Raw genomic sequence first — 15436 nt, 5'->3', positions numbered from 1 at the left:
GGGCATACATAGCTAGAGGTGTTGGCAGGACTTCTTCATGTTAACACGAGTTACAAGAGTTGCCGGTGAGCACCCACCACCCCCTTGCACTGTTGGCATTCATTGGCCATGGGCACCACACAGTTCCAAGAGGGTGGATCTGTGGACAATTCTTTGTTCAAAGCAGTTTTATTTCCATTTTCTCCGATCCCCCCCCTTTGCCCACACAACCCCTGTCAGCTTTCTAAATAGGAGCTCCACCTCAGGAGGGGCAGCGCTGGCCACAGCAAGGGCCATGAGAGCCCTGTGGAAGGGGGGGGGGGTCATGGAGATCATCCACTCCAGCAAGCAGACAGCAGAGCAAAGCCGCAGCTGCTGGGTGGGCTCCATCGGGGGTCAGGCACACCCGACAAAGGGCTCAGGGGGTCAGGCAGCGGAGAGAGGCAGCAACTCTGGGACTGAGTGTCGGGCCACCTCCTGGACCTGCTGGACATTGCTTCCTTTGGCTTTTCCCTTTCCTGGTCTTGGTCAATTGCAAATAACTTCTTGGTTAGGTAGGGGTGAGACCCTGCGCCCACTCCTACTTCTTCATGCTGGGATTTTGGTCTGGTTTGAACTTGTGGGTTCATAAGTGTACCATCCCAGCTTCTGGATGAAGCTGTCTCATGGTCACCCTCCACCTCCGACTCTTACGATCCTCCTGCCTCCTCTTCCACATAATCCCTGAGTCTCGAGGGAAGGGGATGGACAAAGACATCCTATCTAGGGCCAAGTGCTCTGAAGATTGTGGCTTTCTTGAGGTATGGGATACATTAGCCAGCCATAGCAGCATATGTGAACGGGGGGGGGGGGATGAGCATCGTTTTGGGAAGTGTGAGACAGGAGGTGGCTGGAGAGAAACATGCTTGCTGCAGCACCGGAAGAGTATATGCGTAGTCCATCCTCAGGCCCAGAGAGCCATCATAAAGTTATTAGATCACACCTGCTCAGGTGAGAAGAATGGTTTGAGGAACGAGGAAGAGAGGAAGCAAGGAGACCCAGGAGAAGTGCTTCCCTCCAACACCCAAACCATTAGGAGATTTGGACTCCAGGCACTTGGGCTGAGAGGAAGGGTCCGGCTGGCTTTAAGGAAAGCTGGCAGAGTTGACAATTATGTAGTGGGGGTACTGAGGCAAGGGTAGCTGCTCTTTCGGAGGAGGGGAGGGCAGAGCGGTGCTGTCCTTCATTGAGGGTAGCCTGGGTGGAGCCAGGTGTGGCTGCTGTGCTTGGCTGGGAGTACCCCTGAGGTTGTGCATAAGAGGGGCAGCTTGCAGGCTTGACAGGCGAATGGACTACAGTGGGCAGCGTCTGGCTGGAGGGGGCCTAGGGTTGGTAGCAAAATAAGGTCAATGGGGAGGGAAGAGAGAGCTAAAGATCCAGCGCCGTACCCCCACCCACCGCGAAGAGTCTGTGACCTGTGAAAATGGGGGCAGGCGTGGGCTGCCAGTGGAATCAGGGATGTCCCCACAGGCGACCTGTGTGCTAAACTGTGACACTGCTCATTTTCTCAGGAAGGACTTCAGGCGTCGTGTGGGTTTGTTTGGGTTTTTGGTGGCCACTGAGAATACCCAGAGCTTTGGGCCATCCATATGCTACTTGGTGTCTTCCAGAGACCTGGCAGGGTTCCCACCAGGAGGTTCCAGGGTGAAAGATGAGTCCTGCTTCCAATTGTAGTTGAGATGCCATAAGTACCAAGAGGCAAGAAAGGAAGCTCCAGCGTGTGGCTCCTTCCAGAAGACTAGGGAACCCCTCACACTGACTCGACCTTGGCCTCGCCAACACCGTTCCAGCCCAGCCCACAGGGACCCACCCATGCTGACGTTTAAAGCCCCTTCCAGAACGCTAGGACATTTGGAGCTCAGCATCAAAGTCATGTCCACTTCAAGGAACAGCCTCTGGCTTCACGGAAATAAATCCCAGAACTGTCCCTCAGCCCCAGCCACATCACCACTGGGGAGAGCAGTGGGCAGCTATGACATTGAGAGGAGCAGTCCATGAAGTCGATTGGAACACCAAAGCCAATACGTTGTTCTGCCAAGAGCACCCCATAAAGCCTATAGCTAATGAATAAAACCACGATGTTGCCAAGAAGAGAGGCACACACACACACACACACACACATTTTAAAAACACTGCAAACATTCTGTGTTTTAAAGTTGGGCCGAGCCGGGAAGTAGGAATGTGACACTACCCTAAGGATCCCCAGTACTGGCTCCCAGAGGTGGAGTCTGAGACTGAGCCCTGCCTGCCTCTCCCTCTTCCAAACCCAAGCCAAACTCCTTGGCCAGCAGGGGCTGGGTTTCCTGTTACTTCATCAAAGCAATGCAGAAAGGCAGGCCGACAAGCCCCTGTGGCAGGCAAGTGCTCCTGTCAGGGAGCTGATCTAGAACCCTCAAGTCTGTGGTAAATGATGAGAGTCCGCCACTGCTGTTTCTGGGACCTTGTGAAGTAGAGTGTGAATAAAACTCAGAGGGGAAAGCCACACCTGATGGTGGATACAGTGACTCCTGCCTATGATTCAGCCCTTAGGAGGTTGAGGCAGAAAGGTTGCTGTGACTCTGGGGCCAATACAGTCTATATAGTGAGCCAACCTGGGCTATAGTGTGAGATGCAAGATAGAGGGATGATAGATGGATGATAGATAGATAGATAGATAGATAATTAATAGATAAGTAGATTGATAACTTGATAGATTGATAGATAATAGATAGATTGATAGATAATAGATAGATTGATAGACTGATTGATAGATAATAGATAGATTGATAGATGACAGATAGGTAGATAGATATTAGGTAGATAGATAATTGATAGATGATAGATTCATAGATAATAGATTGATAGATACATATATATTAGATAGCTAGACTGATAGATAGATAATAGATTGATTGATAAATAGATAATAGATTGATAGATTGATAGATACATGGATAATAGATAGCTAGACAGAAGATAATAGATTGATAGATACATAGATAGATAATAGAATGATAGATAATAGATATACTGATAGGTGACAGATAAATTGATAGATGATAGATAGATAGATAGATAGATAGATAGATAGATAGATAGATAGATAGAAAATTAGCTTTATATGCCAGTGTCCACATTCAGAAACCCTCCCTGCCCTGTGGGCCCTGATGTCAGAAGACCTCAAGCTTCGAGGGGAAGAGTCAGTCATAATTTGACCTGTTTTCATTCCTACAAACTTGAAGTGACTGCTTTATTGCCAGGGCATTATATCCCAGGGCATTATATCCCAGGGCATTATATCCCAGGGCATTATACTATGCCAGGGCATTATAATATCCCAGGACCTTGTCCTGAGATCCAGAAGAGACCCACATTCAGACATGAAACCATCCAATGGATTGATCAGCTATCAATCCATCAAATCGCCATGCCTTGGAAAGCAGTCCTTCTTGAGAGAGAGGGTCTCCCGCACATGTCATGAGAAGCAGGCGGACGCTGGCTGTACAGAGGGCAGTAGCAGGCGAATCTCCAGAAACCATCCAGAACCATGCAGGAGCTTCAGGCTTCGGGTTTGGGTCCACAGACTTCGCAAACCTGAATCTCCCATGGGTCGTGCACAGGCTGCCTCAGCTCGGTGAGGCTGTGGGGATGGAAGGGAGCCACAGTTTTTCATCTCCCAGGCATTGGGCAATCCAGCTCCCTCCTGCAGGGCCAAGCTCCCTCCAGGGATGGGAATCAGAGGGAGCCCCTGGTGGCCTGCTGGTCCCTGCTGCCTTTTGATCCAGTCTCTTATCTTTTCTCTTCATGCTCAGCAGCAGGTCCAGCTGTCAGACCAGGCCCAGGACCCAGCAAGAACCTTCAGTCAAACCCTGGCTTCAGGGAGAGCAGAACTCAGGGCTATGAGACCAGAGAGTCAGTCATCTACATCCCTTCCATTTGGTGGGTGTGGCAGATCCACACAGCCCACCCACCTGTCGGGCATATTGCAAGAATAAAGGGAAATGAAGACTCGGGAAGCAGTCGGGCAGAGCAGAGAGCGGCCACCAGCTGTCTTGGCAGGACGTGAATCTGAAGTCAGAGCCCTGGCATCCAGCCCAGGCGGGTCTCTCGCCAGGAACAGAGCTCTGGGCATGCAACTCAGAGTCTCCCTCTCCAGAGGGAGGGAGCCCTGCCCTGGCCTGCCCGCCTCCCTGGCTCTCGTGGACACCAAATGAAAATACTCAGAAAAGAACGGGTCGGCCCACAGTGGCAGGGATTATCTTATTATTAAGGAGCATGATTTCCTCAATCCAGAAAAGCTGCCATTAACGCGACGCCTCCTGTTCGTGTTGATTTAATTTCCTGGTTAACTGAGCGTTGGCAAGAGAAAAAAACCCCACGTTTCAACCCTTATTGGAAATCTTTTTAAATTATGCCAGTTTGCTTTTTTACTCTGGTCATGGTATAGTCTTGAGTCTTTATTTATTAATGGGCTGATTGATTCATATTTTCATTTATTACTCTGGCCCTGACTGTAACCAAAACAGCAACCTCATATTCAGCCTCCCTCCGCTGGGGACCTTGTCTACTCCCGGGGCTCAAGTTTGGGACAAACTGGGGATGCCGGCCAGCAGAGCAAAGACAGAGAGGGCCTACCTACCATGTTGCCTTTCCGGAGTTTTCTTCAGTGTTCTGATAATTCCTTAGAAAGCTGAAAGAGACTTAGGAAATACTTTCTGGTCAGGGTAGAGGGCTAAGCAAGTTTTTCCGGGAACATTTGTGAAGATGTGTGATGTGTGGTGGTCATATGGCTAGTGATGGTTTGTTTGTTTGTTTGTTTGTTTGTTTGTTTGTGACATGGTCTTATGTAGCCCAGGCTGGCCTTGAACTTGCTCCTGCTGTTCACCTGCCAGTACCGACATAGATGTGCAAACCCGTGCCTGACTCGCTGTGGTTGTCCTTAACTTATTTGTCGGGCCTGGTGTGAGCGAGTAAACTTCAACAGTTGGGGAGACCGCCCAAAGGCTTGGGGAATCATTGCAACAAAACTGTCAGAAACCCTAGGGTGTCACCATCAGAGCTACTGGTGGCAGAATGTGGTGGCTGTGCACCTGGATTGAATCTGGAGCGGGGAGGCTAGTCATTTCCTCTGGAAACAAACATCCTTGATGTCTTTGGGCTAACAGCCTTTCCATTCTTAAGCTCTAAAGCAGACTGGAAGAAGCTGTCTGAGGTTCCTGGTGACAGCTGTCTGCTAGGTGAGGCTCTGTGACATGTGCTGTTGCTGTTCATGCCAGGGAAGGTGCTGCAAGCAGAGGCTGGGTCCTGGAGAAGTGGGCGGGAAGCCCGGGTAGCTACTTTTCTCTTGAGAGACTGTGACCTCAAGCAGCAGGGGTGAGAAATGAGAGGTCTTAGCTCCCAAGACACACAGTTCCATTTCTCGATTAAGGTCCTTGACTTCATGCCTGTCAGCCACTGTGTATGTATATCTGTGGTTTGCATCAGGGTGATTTGCCTCTGAGGCCCTGGATAAAGCCAGAAGCCTTTCCCATTGTCCTGGGGAAGGCAAGAGCTAACAGTCCATGGTGGCTATGGGCCTGGGAAGGCGCTGGCATCCTACAGTGCCTAGCATGGTCTCAAATGCTGTCACCTGGATCCAGCATAGAGCTAGTGGCACACAGGCAGTGTGGGGATGATTTCCACCTGCTGTGACCTCATGTTGCCAGTCTCTGCTCTCCCCACAGAACCCCGACATCGTCCTGGTGCACTACCTGAATGTGCCGGCCATCGAGGACTGCGGCAAGCCCTGTGGGCCCATCCTCTGCTCCATCAACACCGACAAGAAGGAGTGGGCCAAGTGGACGAAGGAGGAACTCATCGGGCAGCTGAAGCCCATGTGTGAGTACCTCCCTGTGCCCTCAGCCAGTGCCGCCCAGGCACACCTTGGGGACTCAGCACAGAGACCCGTTTCTCTCAGGCACAGTGACACTGCGAATTTAGCTGTAATGACATCCCCTCCGATGTCTGCGGTCACTTAAGCCTCATAAGCTTCTAAACCGAAACCAAGGCACAAACTCCCCAGACCCAAGGCGAGGTAGGTCGGTAGAGTACAGCTTTGTGAGGACCTGAGCTCATCAGGACATGAACTTGGATCCCTGGCGATTTATGTAACCAGCTTGGTGGTGAGATTCAAGGTGAAGTCAAGGGCCCCAGAAAGCTCTCCAAACAGCTGGCCTAGCCCCCTCGATGTAGCGCCAGGCCAATGAGAGACCCTGCCTCAAACACAAAGGCGAGAAAATTTCTGAGGACTGCCCTCCCAAGTTATCCTATGACCTCCACTCGCACGTACCCACCACCGACCTGTATCCTCAGACTCGTCCAACAGATGGAGGAGTTGAGGCTCAGACACACAGACAGCATAAGTGGGGTAGAGAAAGAACTCATTGGGCATGTGTCCACACATGTAGGAACAGGATGAGAGACTGAGGAGACTGGACCAGGCAGGGAACAGGAAGAATGGCTACCCGTGCTGGCCCCGGACACAGCAGCAGGCTGCTGGCCCTGGGCTGCCACAGTGCTCAGCCTGGGTGACAAAGGGCTTTCCATAATTGAGTTGATTTCATTTCATCGGCAAAGTGGAGCTTTCTGCAGCATCTGTCAGGTGCGAGTCACCAAGACAGATGGCCAAGGCTCCAGGAAGCCGAGGACCCTCGTGGCTGCAGGGACCGCCATCCCTCCCGCCTCTACCAGCTAGGCTCAGCCAGACTGAGAAAACCACGAGGCTTCCCAGTGCTTGTCAGGGCCCCACAGCACGTTGTCTTCTCACACCCCATCAGGACCTGGTAGAGAGGACCCGTAGGTCGCTCAGGAGCAGGACCATTCTGAGCTGGCCAGAGGGAAGCTACGGTTATTGGACACAGCAGGCTAGCCACTAAATTATCCTTGCCTGTGGGATACAAGCTGAAGCTAGGGGGAGCTGCCATGATGCACTTCTCCTGAAGGTCACTATATGCCCAGATCCTAGTATGTCATCAACCTAGGCAGCTCTAGAGGGAGTTACTAGGGACGACATGTTACGCATTGGATGAAGACCCAAACGATCCACCCTGGGGCACGGCCTCAGGCCAGAGCATCTCCCAGGCTGTCCTCCCAGGCCGAGGTACAGTCTCTGGTGCTGCAGGTGGCCCAGAGGCCTTCAGAGCTCAGGGTTCATCCTCGACTGAAGCCCCAACTGTGTCTGTACTGGCCTGAAGCCTCTGGTGCAGCAATCCAATGGCAGGCAATGCCTCCACCTCTGTACCCATTCTGAGGCTTCGTGGCCATCGTGCCGTGGCTTCCTATATCTGGCCTCTCCTCTCTTCATTTTCTTCTCCTCACTTCGGTGTCTGGACTCAGTCAATATGCAACCCCTCGCTGTGACTTAGCTCACAGGCTCTACAGCTCTCTAGTCTCCTCAAACCTCTACTCCGGGGAATGTCAGACATAAACAAGTCCACCACCATTATCCAGAGGAACCGCCCAGCCTCCGCCTAATTCTACAGAGCAAGGAGACATGGGGAAGCCCTGACATACAGTTACTGTGCGGAATGGTATGGGGTGTAAGCAGAAAGTGACTGCACTGGCTTTTGTGCAGTGTCTGCAGGACCCTGGACAACAGATCACAGCCTCCAGTGTCTAGGCTCTGGGACGTAAGGATGTCCAGATGTGCCTTCCCATCCCAGGTCCTGGTTCTTAGGTTTTCTGCTTCTAATTCGGGACCCAGGTGGCCTCAAGGGATGCCCCAAGCACAGACAGGTGTCCTACCCATCACCCCATGGGTCCCCTGGACCCATTTGTCCTTTCTTATGTCTCAGATTAGCCTCAGTAGGGACTCTGCCCAATACACATTCTAATGCCACCTGGTTTGAGAGTAGGCAGAGCCAGAGCTCAGACTCAGGACACTAACCGTTGTCCTGGTTTTATGGCCACTGTGAAACTGGGATTCAGTTCTTGCTACCTGTCACTCACAGAAGCCAATGAGCAGAGGCTGAGATTAACATTTCACTCTATCCAGAAATCCAGCAATCTGAGAAGACAGTGCATTAGCCTCCTGAAACTCTGTCTTCTGTCTCATCTCCAGCCAGCAGGTTATATAAGGTCGGAGACAGAGGCAGACACTCATCCTCGGGCTCAGTCTCCGCCCGACTGGCCGGGTGGTCAGTCATGCCCTGACACCTGTGATGTCTGTGTCCCCTGCCTTCTTGCTGGCAGTTAGTTACCACTTCCAAAGTAAAGGACGTAGGGAGGACTCTTGACTTGAAAAGGTGGAAAGAGTCTAAGGGCTTCTGCCCCTGGTCCACATCCTCCGTGTTCTGTCTAGGGGTTGCTTGGCTCCAAAGCCCATTTCCAGGTAGAAGGGGCACATATATTCCTCCCCTCTGGAACGGTCATATTTGTCTTCTGGGTCACGGCAAAGAGTTCTTCCTGCCGCCTGCCACTGGCAAATTAGAGCCTGTTTGCAGATGAAAGGCTCTACCCAGGCCACCAGGAGCAGATGACTGGGTCCTGGCATAAGTGTCAGAGACCGTCTGTGCCAGAAGGACACCAGGGACATGCTACCAGGGAAAGCCATGTCTGCCAAAATGACCCCTATGCTCTGCCCAGGGCTTCCTCGCTAAATGCACACAGACAGTTTCTACCCGAAGCCATCAGTGTCACGTCTCCTGACCCTTGCACAAGGGTGCCACCTCCAGGCCAGGAAACTCTGGGGGACAAAGGCTTGATTTGGCTTCTGAGGTTTAACTGGGGGTGGGGGAGGAGTGAACCCTTGTTCAGAGCCTGTGGTGCGTCAAGGAAGTTGACATAAAAACTACAAGGAGACTGAGAGGTTGGATCACTTGACGGATGGTGTATGCCTGCCCTGGGCTCTGCTGTGCGGGCAGCCCTGCCTGGGGACGGGCACTTGGAAACATGGCCCCTCTAAGAGCCTAGCTGCTGGTTGAGCTTCCATAGCACACAGGTGCCAGCCAGCAGTATTTGGGGAAAGCACTGTTTGCTGAGAGCCAAGAAGCCATCAGACGGGTTCCAGGATCTGGCATAGCGTGAAGGCTGGAGCCAAGCGCATTAGCTTCATAAATCACACTCCTCCAAAGGCTTCCCTGTTGGATGCCCTGATGTTTCCCGATCTCTCCGCCCGTCAGAGTTGTCAGTGGCTTAATCGGAACATGACACTGATCGGTATCAGGCCTCTGTTCACACTCAGTCTCTGCCTCACCTGTCTTGAAGCAGGAGAGGGGCTCCCTGACTCTTCGGACCGAAGGGCCTTCCCTTCACCCGCAGTCTGAGGAGCGCTCCTGCAAAGAGCAAACACAGAGGGAAAATTAAGATGTCTGACTGGATTCCCAACAGGCTTCCCAAGAGCCTCCCTGACTTTTGTAACCCCTCCTGGCCAAATAACAGTGGCTTAAGTCAAAAAAAAAAAAAAAAAAGAAATACATTTCGCTTTCACTTTTATGTCTTCCCGAAGTCCGGAGTCGAGATGCCCGTCCCCTGTATCTGAAGCCAGCCCCCCTCAGGCTCCTCCCTGCCGGTGCTCTGCCGTTTTCAGGATGCTGCTCACATCTACGGGTTGAAGACGGCTGCTCCAGCCCTTGCCCATCACAGCTGTATTCTGGCCAATGAAAGGAGAAGAACTGGAGAGCAAGCCTCTTTCCTTTAAGGGCAGAGCCACAAAACAACACATCATTTCTGCGCGTGTGCCACTGAGCGACATGTCGTCCTAGACTCACCCCCGCTAGGGGAGGACTCTGAGGCACTACGACGTTTTGCTAGGCACGCTTTTGAGAAATGACTTTCTCTCCTGTGAAATGTGTGCATGAGGACCCTGTGAGCTTCATCTTTGCTGGCTTGCAGTATGGCCAACAGCTCATCTCAGGCCAACGTCTGGGCATGACTGCCTGGGGTTCTGTCTGGGGTGTGAGAGACCGGACCTCATCTGCATACAGCCTGTCACATCCTGGAAGCCCTGGAATCTGCTCTCCTACAGCTGTCCCCCAGCCTCAGCTTTGCTCCCAGCAAGCTTCACTAAATAAGAGCAAAGTCCCTCCTCCCAGGCCCTGCTGCAGAGGGATGCTTCTGAGTGGACGGCTGGTTGGCAAGCAAGGCTCTGGCTCTTGGTCCTGCTAGCTTGCTGGGAAATTTGTTCAGCGGCTCAAAGCCGCCACCGCCGCCACCCCCATGGCCCAAATTGAGCACTCTCAGTTTCTGTGACCCAACGGAGAGCCAGATAAAACTGGTTCCCACAGGGCACCCATGGCTTTCTGCCCTATCCCATTTCCTGGCTGCCCATCAGGAAGAGTATATCAGCCTCTGCCCAGCTAGCAGCCAGACTGAGGCACCAAGGCTTCTAAGTTGTTCCTAGCCCTTCCCTGAGCACAACCCTGCCCAGCGGTCCCCACCTTGGGGCTCCATTTGAAGCACCCTAAATGGCCAGATGGCCCTGAGGAATAAGCGAGGTCTGAGTTTTCAGCCTCCACCACCCCCAGAAAGCTCCAGCCTTCAGCCAGCCCGGCTTTGGTTCCTCCCATCTGTCTTCCGGGAACCCCACCATGTCACTCTAGGTCCGTGGATGCCTGCGGCAGGTGTCTTCAGCTGCAAAAGGAGGGCCAAGTCGGAAAGTTCCCAGGAAAGAGAGCCTGGGCCTGGGACAGCAGCCACCTCATTCCCCCACTACTCCTGCATTGTCCCACAATGTCACACACACTTGCACACATAGATATCCACATGCACACAGCACCCTCACCACCTTGGACACACATAGACCAGGACACACACGAGAGCTCGGAACGGGGAAGGTTTGGTTTCCTGACCCCATGACTTCTGAAACTTTCTCCCAAAGCAACCATGATCATTGTCTACGATGAGTCAAAGCCAAGGGCACGCTGGTAACCAGCCCAGACTAGGACGCACACGTGAGAAGTAGCTCCGTGGCTCCGTGGCTCCGTGGCTCCGTGGCTCCATGATATGGGTGGCAGTGCCAGCAAGGGGACACTGTGTAAAGGATTTCCAGCAGTGGTCAGAGGCCAAGTATAAACTTGGCAGCTCTGAGCTGTGAGGAGGCAGCGCCCCCTCTCCCAGACTTGGCCAGTACACCTGGGCTTTCTGAGTGGCCATGTCCTCTTTCCTGGGATGGGTGACAATGTGGTCTGTGTGGCCCTGAAATGACATTGCAGATGTCAAATGACCGGTGTAGTGGCTGCAGTTAGGAGGAAAACCTGCCCAAAGTCCAGAACAGTTCCCTCTGGAGGCCAAGTCCTTATCTCACAACCCCTGTGTGCCCAGCAAGGGCACCCAAGGGCCACCTGGACATCTCCTGTCCTTCCTCCAGCCATAGTGGGACCTCTGAGCTCTGGGCTTTGGGAAGAGGACAGGCAGGAGGAAGCCTCAGGGAACCCAATCAAAGGGGGCCTGCCAAGAAAGCATCAAAGGGCTGTAAGTTGAATAGGAACTCAAAGATAGCCATGCTGTAGGGACCCCAGGCCACCAGCCCGGAGGATGGTGTGGCAGAAGGCTACAAGACATGCCAGGCAGTGTGCGGAACACGGAGAAGGAAGCAGAGGGGATGTGAGTAGAAATGGTATGTCAGTGTCAGGACTGTGACCTGCAGGGCTGGTTGACTTCGAAGCAATGGGGGCCATGCTGAGTTTGGGGTCAGAGGCCCAGGTGACTGTGGGGTTGGAGACTGTGCTGAATGTTAGTGTGAGAGAAGAGAAGCCACGTTGAGCATGGAAGCAGGGGTCATCTGTGTTGAGTCCAGGGTGGAGGCCATGTTGAACTTGAGGGAAAGGATATTGTATTGAATGCTGGGTAGAGGCCATGTTAGGCGTCTGTGTGGGAACCTTGTTGAATAGGGGTCAGAGCTGGAAACCATTCGAGAATGGAGAGATTGGGGCCATGTTGAGTGTGGGGGATGGGAATCATAGGAGAGCCCTGGTGAGTGTGGGCTGAAGGTCATAGTGTCTGTGGGATAGAGACATGTTGGCTGTGGGGTGAAGGCCGCTATGAGTACCGGGTGGTGGCCGTGGTGAGCGAGGGACTGACGGTGCTCCTAGCAGTCCTCAAATGCCTTGAGTCTTTACTGGAAATGGGTTTAGGAGCCATGTCTTGGCCCCTCTCCTCACACTCAGCAAGGGCCTTTCCAGCCCCAGGGCGGCCAGCATAGGCTATGGAGACTGCAGTCAGGGACCCCACAGTGTGCAACTGGAGCTTCAGAGGCAAAGAGGAGCCAGAGCAGTACGTGGTGGCCCCTGTCTTTCCTGGGAACTCCCCACCCCGTCCCCACAGCAACTTCCCATCTGTCCCAAGGTGCTCACTGGTGCCCACACCTGAGCCTGAGGGGGTACGTTCAAAGTATCATGTTTTCTCATGATTTTTTCAACAAAAGACAAATTCTGTATGGGGGCAGGTGTTTGTGTGTCTTGCTTTTTTGCTTAGATTGTAATCCTGGTGATTATGGAGTATCATGACATAAAATCAACAAGGGTGCGCCTTCCCTGGGTTTTCTAGACCAGTTCCTGGTCATTTAGCGCCACCTGGTGGCCAGTCCTAGCAGCACACCTCCAGGATGTGCCTAGCACTCCTGCTGGAATTATCTGAGCACAGCCTGTGGAGTCCGGTGGCCGGCCTCAGAGTGACAAAGCAACTGCCCACGGACTGCAGGTGTGGCCATGAGAGGATCAGAGAGTCAGGGACCAGCCTCAGGTTGACTGCTGCTAGGGAGGCTTCATCCAGTGTCCCTGCGGTGGAGGAAGAGCTCTGGGGTAGGAGTGACAGACTAAGTCAGGTGTGAGCTTTGGCGCCCAGGCCCACACCTTGGTGTCTGGAGCAGCCGGTGACAGGAACCACTGCACTTCTGAAGCAGCTGGGCAGGTCTAGGAAAGGCGGGCTCTGGGGGACCGGTCCAGCTTTGTTCTGAACACTACGGTGTTCATCTGAAGCCTAGCAATCAGATGGTTTTACAAAAAAATCCTCATACTGGACTCTCCAGGCTTGTATTTCCTAGAAACTCTAGCCTGGGGAAGACACCAGAAAGAGGCAAACCCAGGGCTCTTCCTTGGAAAGCTGAGCTAGCACCCTCACCCTTGGACCTCTTGGGATGGTGGGGAGGCACAGTCGGAGATTTATCAGGAAACTTCCAGGGGGAAATGTCCCGGAGATGGAAGACCTAGTTTCTGGGTGTTCCAGAACTGAACTGTCCCCCTAGACTCCTAATTGAACTTCCACCCTTAGTATTTTCTGGGTTTGTAGTTTGAGTCTTGGTGCAAGCACACAGTGTGATCTCTTGGAAGCCATGAGACTGGGGTTCGAACCCAGATCCTCACCCATGCTGGGCAAGTGCTACCACTGAGCCACAGTGCCAAGCCCATTTTCCATCTTCCATTTTGAGATAGGATCTTGCTAGGTTTCCCAGGCTGGATTTGAACTTATGGTCCTCCCATCTCAGCCTTCTGAGTTGCTTGGATTTCAGGCCTGTGCCACCAGGCCCGGCTGACACAGTAGGGGTCTTGCTGAACACTTGTTGACTGTGACTCAAGAAAAGTCCTGAGTATGGACCATATCTATACCTTTTCTCCTGGGGGCCAAGAATAGCAGCTCTGTCCTTAGGGAGAGAAGTCTTGTGTCCTGCAGTGACTGCAGGATCTGAGAGTCTGGGAAAACAAAGATATACCCCCAAAGGTCTGCAGAGAATTCCCTGTGCCCTGTACTGTCCCTGGGATAGGAGCTACTGTCCTGGAACCTCAGATTGGCTGAGCCCTGCTGTGCTCTGCCACACTCCTGGTCGCAGACTTCATCCTGCTGCACCTTGGCCATCTTCCAGCCTGGCACAGAGGTGCGTGCCTTCGGCAGGCTCCCCACAGTCCATGGGACCTTGGTTTGTTTTGCAAATGTTCTTTATTTTCCTCCAGGCTAGATTCTATTGAGTGGATGTGTCCCCCAGAAGGGACATGCTTCCAATTTTCTGCCTGTCCCTCGCTGCTTGTCCTTTGAGGCTCCTTGGGCACTTGTACCCATAGGCTGTTCCAGAAGTCTCCTCTGGCTTTCCCCTCTCCATTCACCAGCTAAATCAACCTTTGTGGCTTGTTCTCAGACCTGCCCTAGGCCTGAGAGTCAAGGATCTGATGTTAACTCGGAGACCAGCTCGCTAAAGAGGAGACGGTCTAGTGAAATGTGGACTCTATCTCCCTAGGTTTTATGTCTCTGTAAGAATCAAGATCTCTGGACCACATAGTTGGAAGTTAGGAGGGCGCTTCCTCTAAGGGAAACCAGCCATATGAAATGTCCCTAATTTCAAGTGGCCCTGTAGGACTGGGTGACCAGCTCTTTACAACTACATGTTTCCCTGCTGACCGGCTCTTCCCTCAAGTAGCGGGAAGGACTGGGGACTCTGGGTTTGAAGCTGACACCAGGAGCAACTCCTCTTGCTGCCACACTGATCTTCCAGCATTGCCAGCAAGTCAGGGTTTCTGGCACATTCACCACCATTGCGAAGAGTCCCCAGCCCAGGGAGAAGAGGTTAAGCTCTCAGCAAAGGCCAGTTTCTAGCCACCATGTCCGTCTGCCTTTACGGTTTTCCAAGCCAAGGCTACACCATCACCATGTGGTCTAGATTCCCTGATGTAGGCATCCTGGCCCCTCACTTCCAATGCCCCTCTCCTCTGAAACAATATGGCCAGGGTGAGTTCCCCACTCCACAGCAAACCTCAGCTTCTGGCTTTCTCCAGAGGTGGGTGTGTGTGACCGAGCATGAAGTCCAGGCCTCCCAGTAGAAAGGGGCTCCTAGCATGTGGCATCCCAGCAGTGAGACACGGCAACCAGGCTCCTTGGAGATGCTGCACGCAGAGGATCCTTGCACACAGTATGCACACCACGCCAATCCCTCAACTGTGATAATGCTCCTTCAAATGAGAGCGGAGAGGGGGAGCTGACTAGCATGTGGGTGTCTGGATATGAGAAGTTAAATCTAATGAAAACTTCATCTAGTTGAACCAAGAAATCAGAAGCAGGGCCTTTATTCCTGTCAACAAGGATACAGTGAGGATGAAACCTACTCACGGCTGCCATTTCCTATTGACCTTGTTGCTATGGTGACAGCCTTTGAGCATCAACAACTCCGAAGAATTCCGAAAGGGCTCTCATTCACTGGCAGCTAGGCACAGAAATGGGCTCCCTCTCCAGCTGTCTGTGTCACATGACTCACAAGTAGGGTGACCCCATGACCCGGCTGGCCTGGGAGTGTCTCTGGGTCAAGGGTAACCTGGTTTGGACAAGTTAAACAAGTGATCATCCTTGCATGGGTCACTCGTGTGGCGGGTGCTGGGTGGGTGCGCAGATGAGCTCAGACAGAAGAGGATGAAGGGAAGGGGTGATCCAGCAAACCCTGGAACAGAGACACTGCCACAGAGACACTGCCACACAGACACTG

At 52.8% G+C, this 15436-nt stretch overlaps 1 protein-coding gene across 7 annotated transcripts in view; it reads left to right on the top strand.

Moving 5' to 3' along the window:
* The window catches only part of LOC110323791 (calmodulin-binding transcription activator 1), a 229194-nt gene that overhangs the window by 120613 nt on the left and 93145 nt on the right, over positions 1-15436 (top strand). For 6 of the 7 annotated variants that reach the window (XM_029539864.1, XM_029539865.1, XM_029539862.1 and 3 more), the window contains exon 1: positions 5796-5874. In XM_029539864.1, the coding sequence (XP_029395724.1) occupies positions 5871-5874 (4 nt within the window). In that variant the 5' untranslated portion in view covers positions 5796-5870. Of the gene's footprint in view, positions 1-5720; positions 5875-15436 lie in introns of those variants that run through there. The other variant, XM_029539866.1, reaches the window with a different exon arrangement.

This window comes from Mus pahari, chromosome 6 (genome assembly GCF_900095145.1).
Source record: "Mus pahari chromosome 6, PAHARI_EIJ_v1.1, whole genome shotgun sequence".
In the NCBI taxonomy this organism is placed as follows: Eukaryota; Metazoa; Chordata; class Mammalia; order Rodentia; family Muridae; genus Mus; species Mus pahari.
This window is presented reverse-complemented; position numbering and strand designations above follow the sequence as displayed.